The 21,531-nt window shown below is 51.3% G+C and overlaps 2 protein-coding genes and 1 pseudogene across 2 annotated transcripts; 1 reads left to right on the forward strand and 2 right to left on the reverse strand.

Annotated features, from left to right (window-relative positions):
* Positions 1-3,967: 3,967 nt before the first annotated feature.
* On the reverse strand, positions 3,968-5,051 carry LOC133040771 (protein-tyrosine sulfotransferase 2-like; annotated as a pseudogene).
* Positions 5,052-14,708: 9,657 nt separating this feature from the next.
* Positions 14,709-15,761, forward strand: IFITM3 (interferon induced transmembrane protein 3). The gene is made up of 2 exons (XM_061160117.1): positions 14,709-15,047; positions 15,477-15,761. The coding sequence occupies exons 1-2, from the start codon at positions 14,799-14,801 to the stop codon at positions 15,666-15,668; spliced, it is 441 nt and encodes a 146-aa protein (XP_061016100.1). The 5' UTR covers positions 14,709-14,798; the 3' UTR covers positions 15,669-15,761.
* Positions 15,762-18,385: 2,624 nt separating this feature from the next.
* Positions 18,386-20,583, reverse strand: LOC133069049 (interferon-induced transmembrane protein 1-like). Its single transcript, XM_061160128.1, has 3 exons — positions 20,383-20,583; positions 19,323-19,677; positions 18,386-18,725 (listed from the first exon to the last, which is right to left on the reverse strand). The coding sequence occupies exons 2-3, from the start codon at positions 19,506-19,508 to the stop codon at positions 18,537-18,539; spliced, it is 375 nt and encodes a 124-aa protein (XP_061016111.1). The 5' UTR covers positions 19,509-19,677; positions 20,383-20,583; the 3' UTR covers positions 18,386-18,536.
* Between the last annotated feature and the right edge of the window lie 948 nt (positions 20,584-21,531).

Below are 21,531 nucleotides of genomic sequence, written 5' to 3' on the forward strand. Positions count from 1 at the left end.
TAGTTAGAAGGTTCAGTTCAGTTGCTCAGTTGTGTCCGACTCTTTGCGACCCCATGGACAGCAGCACGCCAGGCTTCCCTGTCCATCACCAACTCCTGGAGTTTACTCAAACTCATGTCCATTGAGTCGGTGATGCCATCCAACCATCTCATCCTCTGTTGTCCCCTTCTCCTCTCGCCTTCAATCTTTCCCAGCATCATGGTCTTCTCAAATGAGTCAGCTCTTTGCATCAGGTGGCCAAAATATTGGAGTTTCAGCTTCAACATCAGTCATTCCAATGAAGATTCAGGACTGATTTCCTCTAGGATTGACTGGTTGATCTCCTTGCAGTCCAAGGGGTTCTCAAGAGTCTTCTCCCAACATGACAGTTCAAAATAATCAATTCTTTAGTGCTCAGCTTTCTTTATAGTCCAACTCTCACATCCATACATGACTACGGGAAAAACCATAGCCTTGACTAGATGGACCTTTGTTGGCAAAGTAATGTCTTTACTTTTTAATATGCTGTCTAGTTTGGTCATAACTTTCTTTCCAAGGAGCAAGTGTCTTTTAATTTCATGGCTGCAGTCCCCATCTGCAATGATTTTGGAGCCCCCTAAAAATAAATCTACAAGAGAAGACTCTACACATGGACATCACCAGATGGTCAACACTGAAATCAGATTGATTATATTCTTTGCAGCCAAAGATGGAAAAGCTCTATACAGTCAGCAAAAACAAGACCGGGAGCTGACTGTGGCTCAGATCATGAACTCCTTATGGCCAAATTCAGACTTAAACTGAAGAAAGTAGGGATAACCACTAGACCATTCAGGTATGACCTACATCAAATCCCTTATGACTCTACAGTGGAAGTGAGAAATAGATTTAAGGGACTAGATCTGATAGACAGAGAGCCTGATGAACTATGGATGGAAGTTCGCGACATTGTACAGGAGACAGGGATCAAGACCATCCCCATGGAAAAGAAATGTAAAAAGGCAAAATGGTTGTCTGAGGAGGCCTTACAAATAGCTGTGAAATGAACAGAAGCAAAAAGCAAAGGAGAAAAGGAAAGATATTCCCATTTGAATGCAGAGTTCCAAAGAATAGCAAGGAGAGATAAGAAAGCCTTCCTCAGCAATCAATGCAAAGAAATAGAGGAAAGCAACAGAATGGGAAAGACTAGCGATCTCTTCAAGAAAATTAGAGATACCAAGGGAACATTTCATGCAAAACTGGGCTCAATAAAGGACAGAAATGGTATGGACCTAACAGAAGCAGAAGATATTAAGAAGAGGTGGCAAGAATACACAGAAGAACTGTACAAAAAAGATCTTCACAACCCAGATAATCACAGTGGTATGATCACTCACCTAGAGCTAGACATCCTGGAATGTGAAGTCAAGTGGGCCTTAGAAAGCATCACTACGAACAAAGCTAGTGGAGGTGATGGAATTCCAGTTGAGCTATTTCAAATCCTGAAAGATGATGCTGTGAAAGTGCTGCACTCAATATGCCAGCAAATTTGGAAAACTCAGCAGTGGCCACAGGACTGGAAAAGGTCAGTTGTCATTCCAATCCCTAAGAAAGGCAATCCCAAAGAATGCTCAAACTACCGCACAATTGCACTCATCTCACACGCTAGTAAAGTAATGCTCAAAATTCTCCAAGCCAGGCTTCAGCAATACGTGAACTGAGAACTTCCAGATGTTCAAGCTGGTTTTAGAAAAGACAGAGGAACCAGAGATCAAATTGCCAGTATCTGCTGGATCATCGAAAAAGCAAGAGAGTTCCAGAAAAACATCTACTTCTGCTTTATTGACTATGCCAAAGCCTTTGACTGTGTGGATCACAATAAACTGTGGAAAATTCTTCAAGAGATAGGAATACCAAACCACCTGACCTGCCTCTTGAGAAACCTGTATGCAGGTCAGGAAGCAACAGTTAGAACTGGACATGGAACAACAGACTGGTTCAAAATAGGAAAAGGCGTACATCAAGGCTGTATATCGTCACCCTGCTTATTTAACTTATATGCAGAGTACATCATGAGAAACGCTGGGCTGGAAGAAGCACAAGCTGGAATCAAGGTTGCCGGGAGAAATATCAATAACCTCAGATATGCAGATGACACCACCCTTATGGCAGAAAGTGAAGAGGAACTAAAAAGCCTCTTGATGAAAGTGAAAGGGGAGAGTGAAAAAGTTGGCTTAAAGCTCAACATTCAGAAAACTAAGATCATGGCATCTGGTCCCATCACCTCATGGGAAATAGATGGGGAGACAGTGGAAACAGTGTCAGGCTTTATTTTGGGGGGCTCCAAAATCACTGCAGATGGTGACTGCAGCCATGAAATTAAAAGATGCTTACTCCTTGGAATGAAAGTTATGACCAACCTAGACAGCATATTAAAAAGCAGAGACATTACTTTGCAAACAAAGGTTCATCTGGTCAAGGCTATGGTTTTTCCAGTGGTCATGTATGGATGTGAGAGTTGGACTGTGAAGAAAGCTGAGCGCCGAGAAACTGATGCTTTTGAACTACAGTGTTGGAGAAGACTCTTGAGAGTCCCTTGGACTGCAAGGAGATCCAACCAGTCCATCCTGAAGGAGATAAATCCTGGGTGTTCATTGGAAGGACTGATGCTGAAGCTGAAACTCCAATACTTTGGCCACCTCATGCGAAGAGGACTCGTTGGAAAAGACCCTGATGCTGGGAGGGATTGGGGGTAGGGGGAGAAGGGGATGACAGAGGATGAGATGGCTGGATGGCATCACCGACTCGATGGGCATGAGTTTGAGTAAACTCCGGGAGTTGGTGATGGAAAGGGGGGCCTGGCGTGCTACAGTTCATGGGGTTGAAAAGAGTCAGACATGACTGAGCGACTGAACTGAACTGAACTGAAAAATAAATCTGTCACTGCTTCCAATTTTCCCCCTTCTATTTGCCATGAAGTGATGTGATTGGGTGCCATGATCTTAGTTTTTTTATTGCTGAGTTTTAAGCTAGCTTTTTCACTCTCCTCTTTCACCTTCATCCAGAGGCTCCTCAGTTCCTCTTCACTTTCTGCCATTAGAGTTGTATCACTCGCATATCTGAGGTTGTTGATATTTCTCCTGGCAATCTTGATTCCAGCTTGTGATTTATGCAGTTCAGCATTTTGCATGATGTACTCTGGATATGAGTTAAATAAAGAGGGTGACAATATGCATCCTTATTGTACTCCTTACCCAATTTTGAACCAGTCTGTTGTTTCATGTCTAGTTCTAACTGTTGGTCCCATTTGTTTGTTGCTTTTTGCTTTTATTTCCGTTACTCTAGGAGGTGGCTCAAGGAGAAGCTTGCTGTGATTTATATCAGAATATTCTGTCTATGTTTTCCTCTAAGAGTTTTTATAGTTTCTGACCTTACATTTAGGTCTTTAATGCATTTTGAGTTTATTTTTGTGTATGGTATCAGGAAGTGGTTTTTTTCCCCCATTCAGTTTATTCAAATTATATATATATATATATATATATATATATATATATATATCTTCTGTGAAACTAAGTAGCACCAAAGAGAAAAGGAGAATCAAAGAAGACCTCATATATTAAACTCTTAAATAGATTCTTTGAATTAAAAAATAAAAGTCTACAGGAGAGGCACAGGTGGTGGGCCTTGTCCCTGCAGACAAAGCCACCAACACAGTCCTGCAAATCCATCTCTTAAAAAAGTTTTCAAGGGGAAAAAGGCAAAATACCAAAGTTTCGAAAACAGACTACTTCCACACTCTTGGTTCTCTACCCCAGATTGTCCTAAGATAGAGTGTGATGAAGTAAGTTTTCAATAATTCAGCTTTTGCAAACATATGCATATACCTTCCTCATGAGCAGCCTGTTTTGTCGATTAATATAACAGCAAACAATATGCTTGGATTAAAGATCTAATTTCCACTCTAACGCAGTTTCTCCTGGCAACAAAGCCGTTTGCAGAGATCTGGAAATCACGAGCTTCTTAGGTGGGAAGAGGTGCTGTTCTTGTTCACCTGAAAGTAGCCTTTCAGACTGACTGGTGTTTTATAGTCCCTGTTTCAAGACCTAGTGTGTGCGGTTGATGACCATGGGGTGGGGATGGTGTTGTAGTAATTGGGTGGGTTTGCACAGGGGTCATAGCTGAGCTGGGCCAGCATGGGAGCCATCTGGCCCATGTCCCTCAACACATCCCCAGGAATGTGGCCAGTCCACTTGGAGAGAGCTTCCAGGTTCACAGGCTTGAGGACCTAGTCTGTGGAGCTCGATCTTGGACTTGGGCTGCAGGGCTTGCAGATGAGTTCATCCTGATACAGGATGCTGTCACTGCAGAGGATGAGCTTGAGGCGGTGCTAGGAGTACAGCACCAGCTGCTCGTAGGGCGCGGCAGGCACTTGTCCCTGGCCTCCTCCATGCTCAGGGCATATGTCACCTCGATGGCCTGCTCCACTTGGTGAGGCAGTTGTGGTAGCTGCTAGGGTTGAAGCCGGTGATGGTGACCTTGTGGGTGACCAGGGGGTGCACAGAGGCTGTCCTGCATCACCAACAGAAGCTTGGAGTTGGGGAAGAGGCTGAAAGGTTGATGTTGGACTTGAGGGTGAAGCAGTCTTTGTCACAGTGGATGCAGGCTGGCTCCCAGTGCTAGGCGATCACCTCCAGGATGAAGGCCTGCGTGGTGGTGTCCAGCACCTTGCCTGTCATGCCTGCCTCATCCAGCTGTAGCTTCTCTCAGCCTTACTTGGACCAGGCCTGGTGCACAGCCAGCATGCGGGGGATGATGTGGTCTCCTCTCCCCAGTGCATTGGCATGGGCATCCAGCATGGTGCCGCCCTGGGCCATGCCCCCCACAAAGATGAGGGGCATGGCCTTGCCCTAGTGGAATTCCATGCAGTTCATGCCCACCATCCCCAAGTCCTCCTGCTCCATCTGCATGGCCTTCCAGAGGCCCCATGGACACCAGCACCACTGGCACTCCAGCACCTGCTGGCCCAGCTGGACTGCCACCACCACGACCACCCCAAGCCAGCTGCCAGCGGCGCCCTCAGCCACAACAGGCATGTGCTGGGCCTGGGGAGGGGCCACTGATCAGCGACAGGTCACTGCGTGCGAGACTTCCCGCCGCGACAGGTCCCTGCAGCCCCGTGCGTGCGAGACTTCCCACCGGGGCCAGTGGGGAGGCCAGGAGGTGTTCTCATTTCATGTTTCACATGCAGCTGTCCAGGCTTCTCAGCACCACTCATTGAAGAGGCTGTCTTTTCTCCATTGTATATTTTTGCCCCTTTGTCAAAGATAAGGTGCCCGTTGGTTTGTGGGTTTATCTCTGAGCTTTCTACCCTGTTTCACTGATCTATGTTTCTGTTTTTGTGCCGGTACCATACTGTCTTGATTATAATAACTTTGTAGTATAGTCTGAAGTCAGATTCCTCCAGGAAGGAAGTCCTACAGGAAGGAATCAGCTGGAGGAAGCCTGATTCCTCCAACTCTGTTTTGTTTCCCAAGATTGCTTTGGCTGTTTGGGGTCTTTTGTGTTACTAAACAAATTGTAAAATTTTTGTTCTAGTTCTGTGAAAAATGCCATTGGCAATTTGATAAGGATGCACTCATATACACTATACACAACAAAAAAACAGAAAGAGAAATTAAGGAAACAATTCCATTCACCATAGCAACAACAACAAAATACCTAGGAATAAACCCACCTAAGGAGACAAAAGACCTGTATGCAGAAAACTATAAGACACTGATGAAAGAAATAAAAAATGACATAAACAGATGGAGAGATATATCATGTTCTTAGATTGGAAGAATTAATATTGTGAAAATGACTATATACTTCCCAAAGCAGTCTACAGTTTTGAGAAGCTTTCAGTCTTTCACCTTTAAGTGTGATATGAGCTGTACCTTTCCTGTAGATGTCCTTTATCAAGTTAAAGAAGTGCTTTTTTCTTTTGAAATGCTTCTACAATGAAATGTTGTTGGATTTTTGTCAGATGCTTTGTTTGCAGTAATTGTGATAATCACATAGTGTTTTTTCTTCATTTATTAATATCATGTATTAATTACTTTGACTTTATTAATTGACTTGTATTCTTAAACCATGGTCGCATTTCTGGAATAAATCCCTTTTAGTCATGAAACCCAGCAGGAACCTTCAAGGGCTTTCCCAGGTACAAAGGCCCTTCCAAGTGACCTTATTCTTCTTTGTAGAAAAAGGCTTTAGTCTCCTAGGGGCCTCCCCTGAGTCACAAAAGCCTGGTTCAAGAATTAATCTAAAAGATGTGAATATGTAGTGATAAAAATAGCAGCAGTTGGGCCAGAAAAGCAGGTAACAACTTAAACAGTGAATCAACCATCATCTATCAGTCACAGAATCTTTAGTTCCTCCCCAAAGGACATAGATAACAGTGTCTGTTGCACATTCCTTAGTTGTTTCATAGATACTAATACTAAACTGGAGAAGGGAATGGCAAACCACATCAGTATTCTTGCCTTGAGAACCCCACAAACAGTACAAAAAGGCAAAAAGATAGGACACTGAAAGATGAACTCCCCAGGTCAGTAGGTGCCCAATATGCTACTGGAGATCACTGGAGAAATAACTCCAGAAAGAATGAAGAGACGGAGCCAAAGCAAAAACAATATGCAGTTGTGGATGCGACCGGTGATAGAAGCAAGGTCTGGTGCTGTAAAGAGCAATATTGCATAGGAACCTGGAATGTTAGGGCCATGAATCAAGGTAAATTGGAAGTGGTCAAACAAAAGATGGAAAGAGTGACCACAGATATTTTAGGATTCAGTGAACTAAAATAGACTGGAATGGGTGAATTTAACTCAGATGACCATTATATCTACTACTGTGGGCAGGAATCCCTTGGAAGAAAGGGAGTAGCTATCATAGTCAACAAGAGTCCGAAATGCAGTACTTGGATGCAATCTCAAAAATGACAGAATGATCTCTGTTCATTTCCGAGGCAAACCATTCAATACCACAGTAATCCAAGTCTATGCCCCACCACTGATGCCAAAGAAGCTGAAGTTGAACAGTTCTATGAAGACCTATTAAGACATTCTAGAACTAACTCTCAAAAAAGATGTCCATTTCCTTATAGGGGACTGGAATGCAAAAGTAGGAAGTTAAGAGATACCTGGAGTAACAAGCAAATTTGGCCTTGGAGTACAGAATGAAACAGGGCAAAGGCTAACGGAGTTTTGCCAAGGGAACACACTGGTCATAGCAAACACCCTCTTCCAACAACACAAGAGAAGACCCTACACACGGACATGGACACACATGGACATCACCAGATGGTCAATACTGAAATCATATTGATTATATTCTTTGCAGCCAAAGATGGAGAAGTGCTATACAGTCAGCAAAAACAAGACCAGGAGCTGACTGTGACTCAGATCATGAATTCCTTATTGCAAAATTCAGATTTAAATTGAAGAAAGTAGAAAAAAACACCAGACCATTCAAGTATGACCTAAATCAAATCCCTTACAACACAGCGGAAGTGACAAATAGAGTCAAGGGATTAGATTTGATAGACAGAGTGCCTGAAGAACTGTGGATGGAGGTTTGTGACATTGTACAGGAGACGGTGATCAAGACCATCCCCAAGAAAAAGAAATGCAAAAAGGCAAAATGGTTGTCTGAGGAGGCCTTACAAAAGGTTGAGAAAAGAAGAGAAGTGAAAGACAAAGGAGAAAAGGAAAGATACTCCCATATGAATGCAAAGTTCCAAAGAATAGCAAGGAGAGATAAAAAAGCCTTCCTCAGTGATCAATGCAAAGAAATAGAGGAAAATAGAATGAAAAGACTAGAGATCTCTTCAAGAAAATTAGAGATACCAAGGGAACATTGAAATGCTACGGACCTAACAGAAGCAGAAGATATTAAGAGGAGGTGGCAAGAATACACAGAACTATACAGAAAAGATCTTCATGACCCAGATAACCATGATGGTATGATCACTCACCTAGAGCCAGATATCCTGGAGTTCAAAGTCAAGTGGGCCTTAGGAAGCATCACTGCAAACAAAGCTAGTGGAGGTGATGGAATTCCAGTTGAGCTATTTCAAATCCTCAGAGATGATGCTGTGAAAGTGCTTCACTCAATATGCCAGCAAATTTGGAAAACTCAGCAGTGGCCACAGAACTGGAAAAAGTCAGTTTTCATCCCAATCCCAAAGACAGGCAATGCTAAAGAATGTTCAAACTACTGCACAATTGCACTCATCTCACATGCTAGCAAAATAATGCTCAAAATTCTCCAAACCAGGCTTCAACAGTATGTGAAACATAAACTTTCAGATGTTCAAGCTGGATTTAGAAAAGGCAGAGGAACCAGAGATCAAATTGCCAACATCCTTTGGATCATCGCAAAAGCAAGAGAATTCCAGAAAAAAATCTACTGCTTCACTGACTTATGCCAAAGCCTTTGACTGTGTGGATCACAATAAACTGTGGAATATTCTTCAAGAGATAGGAATACCAGACCACCTGACCTGCCTGCTGAGAAATCTGTATGCAGGTCAAGAAGCAGCAGTTAGAACTGGACATGGAACAACAGACTGGTTCCAAATTGGGAAAGGAGTATGTCAAGGCTGCATATTGTCACCCTGCTTATTTAACTTATATGCAGAGTACATCATGAGAAATGCCAGACTGGCTGAAGGACAAAATGGAATAAAAATTGCCTGGAGAAATAATCAATAACCTCAGATACGCAGATAACACCACCCTTATGACAGAAAGCAAAGAAGAAATAAAGAGCCTCTTGATGAAAGTGAAAGAGGAGAGTGAAAAAGTTGGCTTAAAACTCAACATTCAGAAAACTAAAATCATGGCATCTGGTCCCATCACTTCATAGCAAATAGATGGGGAAACAATGGAAACAGTGAGAGACTTTATTTTTTGGGGCTCCAAAATCACTGCAGATGGGGACTGCAGCCATGAAATTAAAAGATGCTTGCTCCTTGGAAGAAAAGCTATGTTCAACCAAGACAGCATATTAAAAAGCAGAGACATTACTTGGCTAACAAAGGTCCGTCTAGTCAAAGCTATGGTTTTTCCAGTAGTCATGTATGGATGTGAGAGTTGGACTATAAAGAAAGCTGAGCGCCAAAGAACTGATGCTTTTGAACTGTGGTGTTGGGAGAAGACTCTTGAGAGTCCCTTGGACTGCAAGGAGATCCAACCAGCCCATCCTAAAGGAAATCAGTCCTGAATATACATTGGAAGGACTGATGCTGAAGATGAATCTCCAATACTTTGTCCATCTGATGCGAAGAACTGACTCACTAGAAAAGACCCTAATATTGGGAAAGATTGAAGGCGGGAGGAGAAGGGAAAAACAGAGGATGAGATGGTTGGATGACATCACTGACTCGATGGACATGAGTTTGAGTCATCTCCAGGAGTTGATTATGGACAGGGAGGCCTGGGGTGCTGCAGACCATGGGGTCACAAAGAGTTGGACATGACTGAGCGACTGAACTGATCTGAAAACTGCCACCAGAGGGAAAAAGCTAATTGCATGATGACCAGACTGTAGCAATGACATAAGCTGCTCCATGTGGCACACTTCCAAAAGCTGGCCTCAAGAAAACAAGAACAACCCAACCCTGGAGCTGAAGATTCACTTCACTCCAAATAAAATGATGCTCACCAGACCCTGCACCACCAACTTCAGGATGCTGGTTAGAGCTGACTGTGCTGCTCTGCATGTAGCCGCTACCTGCAAACCCTTGATGCTTTCCTTTAAAACCGCTTGCCCTGATCAGCAACTCAGAAGTGGTTTGGGGGACACCAGTCTGCCATCTCCCCAGGTTGCCAGCTTCCTGAATAAAGCATCTTTCTTCTCCCACCAACAAAACTTGTCTGTCAAACATTGAGTATGGAGTGATGAGCAGCTGACCTCGAGTTTGGCTCCAGCTCCAGCTGGTAATAGTCATGGTGTATATATAATATGCTGGATTCAGTTTGCTAGAATTTGCCGAGGATTTTTACACCTATACGCATAAGGGACATTGGTCTTTGTTTTTCTTTGTAGTCTGTCTCTCTGACTTTGGTGTCTCAGTGATTCTGGCCTCACAGAATGAGTTAGGAAGTGCTCCTGCTTCTTCAGACTTTGGCAAGAGTCTGAAATGGATTACAGGCTGCTGTCTGCAAGGCTGCCGCACAGCTTAGACGTGCGGGATGGAACCAGGGTGAGTTAAAATGCCGCACAGCATGTACTAAAATTACACTATTTTTTCTTGATTAAGCACTCCTCTGATTTCTGCAAGAGTTTCTCTACTTTCAGAGGCTGAAAATGTTGATTCTGATATTTTTTGCAAGTTTTTTCCTGCTTTTGTGGAGAAATGGGCCTCAAGAATTCCCCACTCCACTATTTTTCTGTGTAGTTTTTCACAACTGGCACATGTTCCTGGTGTTTGAGAGGCCAGCCCCAGATGTGGGTAGGAGCTGGCTGCAGCTCTGGGACACGCTACATCATAAGTGTATGAACTTCATGGTGCCTCTGGGTCAAAGATTGAGCAGATAAGTTTTGCATGTATAAGTGAAAATAGATGCCAGCTAAAAAGTACAAAAACAAACCCTGGTGGCTCAGAGGGTAAAGAATCTGCTTGCAATGCAGGAGACCTGGGTTCGATCTCTGGGTCAGGAAGACTCCCCTGGAGAAGGGAATGACTACCTACTCCAGTTCTTGCCTGGAAAATTCCATGGGCAGTGGAGCCTGGAGGGCTACAGTCCATGGGGTCACAAAAAGTTGGATACGACTGAGTTACTTAGCCCACAAAGTGAATATGAAGAACAACAAAATGACAAAAGTAATGACAGATGACAAAATGGCAGAGTGTTGTTAACTATGAATTCACACGGGGGCCTGACCCAAGTCTAGCTCTCAGTGTGGCCACTGGGCAATGGGTGGCCCGCCCCAGCAGTCACCCCCCCACCTGGAGGTGTGATAGACACGGAAGAAGGTGGTGCTGGACTGCCCTCATATGGGGTCAGTGGCTTCTGGGCAAGAGCCTCAGCCACGGCACTGGCTGAGGGGGTGCCTGGAATTGGCCCAGCAGGGAGGAAAACCTAACCCAACACCCCATCCTGGGAGAGGAGCGGACACAGACCACCTCAGGGCCTGGGGGTGCAGGGCGGCCACCCCCACCAGGCTTCCATTTCACTCCCCAGTCTGCCCAAGACCCAGATGGGTCAAACAGGCAGGTGTCCGTTAGGCAGGTAACAAGGTTTATAGTTTCTAGGGTACTTTTATGGCCCAAGAAAAACTTACGAAACTAATGAATATTGGAATTCAATAAATATGAACTATACAGCGTACTCTGTAGGTCAAGAATTGAAAGCACAGGAAAACTTGCAGGCATAGAATGTCACCTGCCACATCAGTAAGCAAGGATTTGTGGACAAGCCCTTGGCTCCTCCAGCCGCCCCTCTGAGGGGACTCTGAACAGGAAAGCCCAGGACCCTGGACCCAGAGAGCTGAGGTGCAGCCAAAAGAATGATTCTGATGAGCCCAGACACTTGCATCTTCCCATTCATAGACCAGTACTAAACCATTACTTAAGATGTCTGCTTTTTCTTTAAGTAACAGTAATCTTTTGATGTTCTGACTACTTGGCTTTTGTTGCAAAACAAAATATGTCCTGGCTCTTCCCTTATCCTCAGAGAGGCTGCCTCCCAGGCTTAAGGCCTCAGTTTCGTCTGCCAAATAAAACATAATTCTCAACATTTAGTTTGTGCGTTTTTTTCCCAGTCAGCACCAGCCAAGACAGGTTTATTCAGGAATAGCAGAGGAAATGCAACTCAGGGTATGCGAACCATGGTGGAACGCGTGAAGACCCAGAGAACCAGGAGGGAGAACTCGCTACTCTAGGGAGAAGGGGGAGCTGGGAGGGGCCGTGATAATCAGAGTCCATTGTAGGAGCCGGGGGTCCAAAGTAACGAGGTTTCTGGGAGCAGGGCCTCTGAGGTCTCTGGCTGGGCTGTTGGCGGATTTGGGGCGGCAGATAGAAACCTGCTTCCTCCTGCTGGATGGGAAGCGGAGAGGCCTTCCTGTTGGAGGTATAGAGGGACATGTCTTCCTATTTGGGATGACCAATGATGCACTAAGGGTGAGAGAGCTTAGCCTGTAGGCCTGTCCAATTCCAACTTGGACTCAGATTCCTTAATTAATTCCATGCCCCATTCCTTGCTTCAAAGCAATCCAACCCTGAGATGGAAAAACAAGATCTGTAAGATAACTGAAGGGCAATCCATGTAAATCGGGCTATTTGTCAGCTTTGGGACACCCATAATTTGAGGTAGCCTTGGTTGATTGATGCTGACGCCTCTATTCTGACTTAAGGGTCCGCAGACGCTACAGCTCACGAGCGCCCTCAGTGCCCCTCACGAGGGGACGTTTGGCAGCGATGTCTGTGCTGGGGCAAGTCTTAGGTGGGTGACAGCTGGAGGGTAAAGGGCAGTGTGCTCTTGCTGTTTTTACATTCTGTTTTCTCTTCATGAGAGATCAGAGGCCTCTTCCTGGTCATCTAGCCTCCATAACACCTTAACCAGAAACTTCCAGGAGGCACACGTGGTTCCAGGTTTGCCTGGAGAGTTTTTCCCCCTGGGTCAATGAAAACATGACCAGAAGCCTGTGCACAACCCTAGGAGAGCTGGGGGCTTTCACGACCACATACTATATTGGCCGAAAGGTTGGTTCTGGTTTTCTTGTGACATTCTGTAACGATAGTACCCACTGGAGGGGAGCAAAATTTACTATCCCAAAATGTTTCTCTTTGGCATAAGGATTAATTTAGGCTGATTATTTATTAAAAAAAAAAAAAAAGAAAACAAAACAAAACAGAAGATATGGGAAGTTTTTATTGTTGCCTCCCCATAACAGCCTAAAATACTTTGGATAAAAGGTTTATTGGAGATCAGAGTCCAGTCTGTGTCCCAGTGTCCCTCCCTGGCCCAGCAAACATTTGTTTCCCAAACATTTGCTTTTCTAATTCCAGGTCAATTGCCCCCCTTCAAGTCATGAAACCCTACCCCAGCATCTTCCCTTGTCTTTAGTTGAAGATGGTATTTAAGGTGAGGGTCTTGGCTGTTTCAATGGTGATTCAGTTTTCCTGGGTCTCTCCCATGTACACATGTTACTAAACTTTTGTGTGATTTTGTCCTAATTGTCTTATGACAATTCTTAGACCAGCCAAGAGAACCTAGAAGAGGAGAGGAGTACTTCCTCACACCAGCAACAATTCCAGCCAATGAGAGTCCTTGCAACTCAGACCACAGAAACCATCACCACCCTACTCACCACGTTTCTCCAATGGACTTTTTTCATAGCTGCCCCTGCAACTGCCTCCTTTTCTCTATTAAGTAACATCTTCCCCTTTGTTTCCTGAATGTGTTTACAGTTTTTGCTATGACTTTCTTGTCCTAAATTGCAGCTATCTGTTATTCCTGTGTGTAAATCTATTTGCTGGTAAAATAACTGGCTCTTTTCAAGAAGTCTGAAGAGAGCGGAGGCCTGGCCACAGAGCCGACCCGCCCTGTCCCTGAGCAGGGGGCACAGCCCCACGCCCAGAGCCATCGTGCCAGCATGCCTGCTCCCCTGGAGCCACCCCAGGTCCCATGAGAAATGAGGGGGCATGGGAGGCAGGAAGGCTGGGCTGCACGGACACACAGGCCCAGGGCTCCCAGGGGCTGCCAGACGCCTAGCAGGCGTCCTGCTTCCACACAGCCCGCCCGGGTCCTGCTCCTCCAGCCCGTGGGGGACCGCGGGAGGCTCCTTCGGGGCAGGCCACACGGGCTGCTGGGTGCTGCCCTGCACCCGGGAAGGACCCAAACCCCGCCTAGAGCGGGGACTCAGGACTGGGGGGCCAGTGCCCCTCGGGGGTGGGGGAGCTGGCGGTGGGGACGGGGCTCCTCTGGGCCTGGGGGTGAGGCTGAGTGGGGCCTGGCAGGGGCCCCAAGTGGGGATAAGGGCGCTGCAACAGGCTTGGGCCTGAGACCCCCAGGCTGGGGAAGGGTCCCCAGACCACATCCCTAATTACGGAAGGGGGCGTGGCTAACACAGGGCCTCTGACTTGGATGTTAAGGGAAGTAGAATTCATAACCCCAAATAAGCCTCTTTGGTACACTGATTATTTTAACTGGTTATTTTTAATTCTGAGGCTGAGTAGAAGTCAGCCTATGAGAGACATTTAATGTACAAGGCAAACCTCCCTGTAAGGGTTCCCCTATTGTACTGGGGCCAGGGGGCGACCACATTTCCTGGAAACTTTCATGGATGGAGGCTGCAAGGACTGACCTCTGCAGTAAGCCACCCTTATTTCTGTGCTTTTCGGGGTAACCTCCCAAAGGAGACCTCTCCTGCCCTACACAACCTCTCATCTTGAGCTCAGATGGCATTTAGGTGCTGGCTTCAGCATTTCGAGAAGTTGCTCAACTTTTTTGTGTCCCTCCCATAGACAGGAGGTATACTTGTTGGTAAATTGTTATTTTTCTCCTGTTAAACTGTCTTTTTATTATGACAGAGAGGAGTTCAAGCCGAGAACCTGGGAGGGTGGAAGGAAACCTCCAGCCCCTTCCAGCCTCTGGGGAAGGAGCCTCCCTCCCACTGACCCCGGTGTAACCTGACACTCAGTGGTTCATCCCGCCTCCTAAGACCAGCCCATTCCAATTACGAAATGAAACCGGCCCAGGAAAAGGAAACTTAGGAGAAATTGAAACTCCTGGGTAAAGGAGGGCCACCCGAGCGTGTGCTGGCATCAGGACCGCAGTTGCTCCGTCCCCGCCATGAACCGCACATCCCAGCCCTTCTTCACTGGGGCCCACGGGGCGGTGCCCCCAGCCTACGAGGTGCTGAAGGAGGAGCACGAGGTGGCCGTGCTGGGGGCGCCCCAGAGCCAGGCGCCCGTGACGACCACGGTGATCAACATCCGCAGCGAGACCGCCGTGCCCGACCACATCGTGTGGTCTCTGTTCAACACCATCTTCATGAACTGCTGCTGCCTGGGCTTCGTGGCATTCGCCTACTCTGTGAAGGTGGGGGGGGGGGGCACCTGGGGGCGTCTCCAAGGAAGTGTCTGGGAGCCTGGAGAGGGCCCTGCCCAGATGCCATGTTCTGTGTGTGTGTGTGTGTAAACATGTGCAGGTCATGATGAGGCTGCAGGGGGTGCGTGGGGATGACCAGGGTCAGCCTTTTGTCCCCTGGTGGGTGAGTGGCCGGTAAAGGGGCCTGAGAGGAAGGATGGGTGAGCCCCGGGCCTCCTGGAGAGGCCGACTACCTGTGGGAAAGCAGCTGGAGATCCCAGGAGGGTAGGAGGGCTCACCAGCTGCTGTCGTGCTCAGACTCCAGGGGACGCGCAGGCGTGGGTCCCCGCTGGGAAGAACGGGCACTGGGGGACCAGCAGGGGAGGGCCTGAGTCACAGGCCCGGCGGTCACCTGGACCCTCACCACCTCTCCCCCTGCAGTCTAGGGACCGGAAGATGGTCGGCGACATCACTGGGGCCCAGAGCTACGCCTCCACCGCCAAGTGCCTGAACATCTGCGCCCTGGTCCTGGGCCTCCTTCTGATTATCATCCTCATCATCATTGTGTCCACCGGCTCCCTGATGATTCTTCAAGCACTCTCGGAGCTCATACAGAACCATGGAGGCCACTAGTCCCTGCCCACAGCCCGAGGCAGTCACCCCTTTTTCCTGCAGCTTATACAGGCATCTGTCCACCATGAAATAAAAGGAAGCATTTGTACGTGAGGGCACTGTGTTTTGACCTGGGGAGGGGGCAATTGAGAGTCCCAGCCTGGACGTGAGCCCGAGCCCACCTCCTCCCACCCCGCACTGTCCCACGTGCTCTGCTGCTCTAGGCAGGGCCCGGCCTCTCTGGGGCCTTGGGCTGGGTCTGCAGTAACTGGTCAGGGGGTTGGGGTGTGGGTTCCTCAAGGGAAGGGCCACGCTGGGCACAGAACACCCTCGGCTCTGTCGACAAAACAGAGAACAAAACCGACAGAAAATACAAACAAAACCCTCAGAAGCCAGCAAAAAAAAAAAAAAAAAAGATTGGCGCGTTAGGATTTGCAATCGGAGAAATGCAGATTCGGGTGGCAAGTCAACTGTGCTCCAGGAAAGTCCAGATGGCGGGGTCACAACACAGCGAGGATGGTCCAGAGCAGTCTCGGGAGGTCCCACAAAGGGGGCGGCGCTAGCAGGCCAGGGTCCCGGCCGGCAGCTGGCTGGTGGCTAAACAGTTTCCAGGGAGCGAAGAGCAGGAGTTCGGGGGGTCCGAGGGCGGTCAGGCCAGGACGCTGGTCAGTTCCGGCTCTCCCGGCTCCCAGCTCCCTCTCACACCCTGTGGCACGTCCCTCTCGTCACTGTCCTTCACGGGGCCCCTCAGGCTCCTCCTGCCCGCAAGGTGACAGGAGCACAGCGTCCACCACTGCAGAGAGAGCCCCGTGCTGCTCAGATGGAGGAGTGGCCCCTGCCCTGCCCTGCCCTCGACCTCAGCCCCATCCCTGCTTCTGCCATGGCCTCCAGACGCGGGGGCGCTCGAGGGGCAGGGCAGACCCGCCCACCGCCAGCTGGGCTGGGGGTGTAGAGGGGCAGCAGAGCCACCCCCTCGTCCCCTGACTCCACACGCCGGTCCTCTCCCCCCAAATCTGTCCCTACCCCAGCCCCCTGACTTGGAGAGGCTGCGGGGAGGCTGGGATCCCAGGGTGGGCCAGGAGGGAGCCCCTCTCCCTGTGGGTCTGACACCCGTGAGCAGGGAGGGGCAGCACCAAGGAAGCCCTGGAGGAGGGACGGCTGGCAGGCACACCCCCAGGGTCGGGGAGGACTGCCTCTGAGGTGGGGAGGAGCCAGCAGCCCGCAATGCCCTGGAGTCGGCAGGGACGCTGCCCAGCGGCGCAGACCCTGCCAGGTGGGCTGCGGAGGCAGAATCTTCCCACACCAGCAGTGACAGGAAGAGAGCCAGGGGCGAGGCCGGGGCACCTCTGCCCACCCCCACCCGGGACTCATCTGCCCTGCTCTGCCCTCCCCCAGCTGGGACCAAACCTGGCGTCTTAACGAGCCCTGTCTTCTGAATTCCTCCGAGGCCCAGTCCAGGCAAAGCAGAGGCAGAGTCTTCTCCCCACGGGCTACTTGGAAAAGGGACCAGTGGCGCCTCCTGGCCGCGCTGCCGGCCCCCCCATCACCCTGGCCCAGGGCTCCAACCTTCCTGCTCTGTCCTGCCGCTCCCCCAACTCTTCCAGCCCCGTCCACGCACTGCTGACAGAGGACACGCGACCGTCCACTGGGAACCAGGCCGGGCTGTGACTCCAAGGACCACAGCTGCTCACGGCCCAGCAGTCAGCACCCAGGACCGTCGAGGGAAGGTCCCTCAGTTTCCCCTGCCTGATGCCTCGGGCCTCCTGTGAATTCTCAGAAGGTCCAGAACATGGGGCTTTGCGGCCTGCACCAAGGGGTCTCCCGCCTAGCAGGACCCTCACCCCAAATCGGTGAGGCTCAGGCGGGTTACACTCAGTGCCACCACCCCTCATGACTGCTGCCTGCCTGACAGAGGATGTGGGGACCCCTAGTCGGCCTGCCGGGGTTGGGGGTTCAGAGGTTGGGGTCAGGGTCACACGTCTGTCCCCCCGTCCCTGCCTGGGTGACAGTTCTTCCTGGACTCAGAGGCAGTCTGCCAGCCTCTCCTCCTGCAGGACTCAGCATCCCTGAGGTTGAGCCCCTGTGCTCACGCGTGGGACCCAAGAGAGAGTGGGCAACCTCATCTGAGTCACCGTCCTCCAGGGAGGATCCAGACCAGCCTGGCTCCCAGGTAGGGCCCAGTGGGGGTTGGGCGTCCATCCCCTCTGGGTGCCAGGAGGAGGGAAGCCCACCCTGAAGAGCTGCTGAATTCAGCGAGAGCTGGACAGGACTGGCCCTGCACTCCCTGAGTGAGCCCAGAAGAGCCTGGGTCCCCAGAGGGCGTGTGGAGCGGGGTCACTCCCCAGCAGCAGCCTGTGGCTGCCTGGACTCCTTCAGCCTCTCTGGGGTGACACCCAGGACACCCCGTGCAGGGCACAGTGGCTCCGCAGGTGGGGTGCGGCCCCCCACCCGCTCCCCTGGGGAGCGGTGTCCGGGTGTTTGTCCCCGCACTGGGCTAGGAGGGGCCCCATCTCCCTGTCTGCATCCCAGGCTCACAACAGTGTCTGCGAGACCCTTCCACCCAGCAGGGCCCGCCGGGTTTGAGGGCAGGAAGGGGTCTTTCCTCTGGGGGTTCCTGTTGACCCGGGTGGGGTCACCAGCTCTGCTCTGGCCCTCTCCGTCAGCCTGCAGCTGACTGCTCTGGGCTCCCCAGAGGCCGCCGGGGTCACAGCTCCCTCCTCAGGAGACATCACAGCAGCTTCACAGACAAGGGCGCTTTATTGATTCAGTGGTTGACAATCTGGGTCTATAAACTGCTGCATTTGTGTTAGGGGGGGGGTTGGGCCCGTGCCTCAGGTGCAAAACCATCCAAGGACAGTGGAGGCCCTGGACTGCCTCCAAGGACAGCGGCTAGTATCCTCTATTTTTCATCATCTCCAAACTCATCTGGTAGGCTCCCCGGTAGACAAAAACGAGAAGAACGATCGATCCAATGGTCAGAAAGATGCCCAGGACCAGGGCCCAGGTGTTCAGGCACTTGGCGGTGGAGGCGTAGCTCTGGGCCCCAGTGATGTCACCGACCATCTTCCGGTCCCTAGACTGGAGGAGGAGAGGTGGTGAGGGTCCAGGTGAGCGCTGGGCCTGTGACTCAGGCCCTCCCCTGCTGGTCCCAATCACCCCGATGGGTCCTCACACTCCCGTTCCCTGGAGTCTGAGCAGGACAGTGGCCGGTGAGATCCTCCCCTCTTGGCACCTTTGTCTGCGTCCTCGCACAGAGTCAGCCTCCCCAGGAGCCCCAGGGCTCACCCTCCCTTCCTCTCAGGCCCCTTCACCGGCCACTCACCCTCCAGGGGTCAGTGTCCTTTCAGCACCTCTCTCGTTTCTGGACCAGACTCGAGTTCTGAGGCTGAGTATGAAGGATGTGCCTTCCCTGATGAGGCTGGGAAGGAGGCCGTCTTGGGGAGCGAGAGACACAGACTCCCACCTCCACCCCATGTGCACCCAGGCAACCTCACCATGAGTCTCACTGGGAATGATCCCCCAAGCCACACTCACACACACACACCACACACACACGCAAAGAACATGCACATAGACCCTTACATACAGAGGCTCCCCGGTGCATGTGCCATCCGGGCAGGGCCCCCTCCAGGCTCCCAGACACTTCCTTGGAGATGCCCCCAGGTGCCCACCCACCTTCACAGAGTAGGCGAATGCCACGAAGCCCAGGCAGCACCAGTTCATGAAGATGGTGTTGAACAAGGACCACACGATGTGGTCGGGAACGGAGGTCTCGCTGCGGATATTAATCACCGTGGTAGTCATGGGCGCCTGGCTCTGGGGTGTCCCCAGCATGGCCACCTCGTGCTCCTCCTTGATCATCTCTGCCTTATAGGGAACCTAGTGCTGATGCAGATGAGCAGGATTGAGATGTGTGTTTCCTGAGGCAGAGCTGGCGCAGATGTGGTCTGGATACCGGCAGGAGCACCAGGGGCTGGGGGCCGGGCCTGCTCAGTAGTTTCGTTTCCTGAATGTTTTTCTGGGGCCAGTCCTGGGAGGTGGGAGGAACCACTGAGAATCAAATTACACCAAGGGCAGAGGAAGTGAGCTGGTAGAGAGGGCTTCATGCCCGGCCCCAGCCAACTGGCTTCCCATATCACGCTGTGTTGAGGCTCTGGGACTCTTCCCCAGCCTGGGGGTCTCAGGCCCAAGCCTGCTGCAGTGCCCACTGTCCCCAGTTGGGGCCCCTGCCAGGCCCCACTCAGCCTCACCCCCAGGCCCAGAGGAGCCCCGCCCCCACTGCCAGCCCCCCCAGCGGCACAGGCCTCCCCTCTGAGGGGCACTGGCCCCCCAGTCCTGAGTCCCTGCTCCAGGCAGGGTTTGAGTCCTTCCCAGGTGCAGGGCAGCACCCAGCAGCCCGTGTGGCCTGCCCCGAAGGAGCCTCCCGCGGTCCCCTACGGGCTAGAGGAGCAGGACCCGGGGGGCTGTGCGGAGGCAGGACGCCTTCCGGGTATCTGGCAGCACCTGGGAGCCCTGGGCCTGTGTGTCCGTGCAGCCTGGCCTTCCTGCCTCCCCCGCCCCCCTCATTTCTCATGGGACCTGGGGTGCCTCCAGGGGAGCAGGCGTGCCGGCAGGACGGCTCTGGGCGTAGGGCTGTGCCCCCTGCTCAGGGACAGGGCGGGTCGGCTCTGTGGCCAGGCCTCCGCTCTCTTCAGACCACAGGGCCACTCCTGTGCTCTCCTGTCTCTGTCCTCACCTGTGCATGAGGCTGTGGGAGGTGATGTCCAGGCCTGGACCATCCTGTTAGGAGCAAGGCCATCCCACTAGTTGGGTCCCGTTGGGTCAAGGCTCCCAGGCCAGCCTCCGGGTGCCCCGGGCCAGGCTGACAGTCTGCCATAACAGCTGCACCTGGACTCCCGGGGTTGGTCCACTGCGTCTAGAGTCTCCTCCAGGTCCATCTGGGTTCTTGGGCAGACTGGAGAGTGAAATGGAAGTGTCGTGGGGATGGCACCCCTGCACCCCTGGGCCCTGAGGTGGTCAACGTCCGCTCCTCTCCCAGGACGGGATGTTGGTTTGGGTCTCCTCCCTGCAGGGGTGGGCGCTGGGGAGCCACTCCAGAGTCCCCCCGCAGCCACCCCGTGTCCGAGGCTCTTACCCAGGAGCCTCTGAGCACACAAGAAGACTGGGAGTACCACCTGCTCCCGCTCCTGTCCTCCCAGGGCTGGGTGCCCACAGGGGCCAGCCCCACTCCGAGAGTGACTAGGGCCCGGATCCCCTGATTCCTTGGCCCACATGCCCCTTGGGAAAGGGCACCTGGTGATGTTCAGCTTTGAGATACTGACCTGGGCCCCAAGCCCACTTCCTGAGATGTTGGGAATCCCAAGTCCTGGACTCTGTTACCCAGGACCCACCTATTCCCCACCCTCTCCCCACCACAGGACAGCCTGGGGGATGTGCCCGCAAGCTCCCCTGCCCAGGGCCCGGCTCTCAGTCAACCATGGGATCAGGTCTGAAGACCAGTTCACAACAGAGGCCGTGGGGTCACGAGGTGGTGAGATTTTGCCCCCAGTCCTCATCTGCTATCCTGCCTCCAGGGCTGGTGGGCGCCGGCTATCTGTCCTCTATTGTGCCCTGAAGGACACACCTGTGAATGTCTCCAGAACTCTCTGCTGTGGGTCCTGGGGAGGTCACAGCTCTGCCACCCCATCACTGGTCTGCTCACTGGCCCACATCCCCAGCACAGTCCTGGGGCAGGGCAGGCGGCTGCCCCAGCCTCCGCCCTGGCTCAGGCATTTGGTGGGTTTTCTGGTTTGCGCACTCTGTCCTGGGGGTCAGGGTAGAAGGCAGGAACACAGTGCAGATGCCCAGTCACCCAAGGGGCTCCAGGAAATGTGGGAACGTGCGG

The sequence above is a fragment of the Dama dama genome, chromosome 2, assembly GCF_033118175.1.
Source record: "Dama dama isolate Ldn47 chromosome 2, ASM3311817v1, whole genome shotgun sequence".
Taxonomy (NCBI): domain Eukaryota; kingdom Metazoa; phylum Chordata; class Mammalia; order Artiodactyla; family Cervidae; genus Dama; species Dama dama.

Coding starts and splice junctions, on each gene's coding strand:
- IFITM3 (XM_061160117.1), top strand. CDS start 14,799: ATGAACCGCACATCCCAGCCCTTCTTCACTGGGGCCCACGGGGCGGTG. Junction 15,048..15,476: donor CATTCGCCTACTCTGTGAAG/GTGGGGGGGGGG, acceptor CTCCCCCTGCAG/TCTAGGGACCGGAAGATGGT.
- LOC133069049 (XM_061160128.1), bottom strand. CDS start 19,508: ATGATCAAGGAGGAGCACGAGGTGGCCATGCTGGGGACACCCCAGAGC. Junction 18,726..19,322: donor CATTCGCCTACTCTGTGAAG/GTGGGTGGGCAC, acceptor CTCCTCCTCCAG/TCTAGGGACCGGAAGATGGT.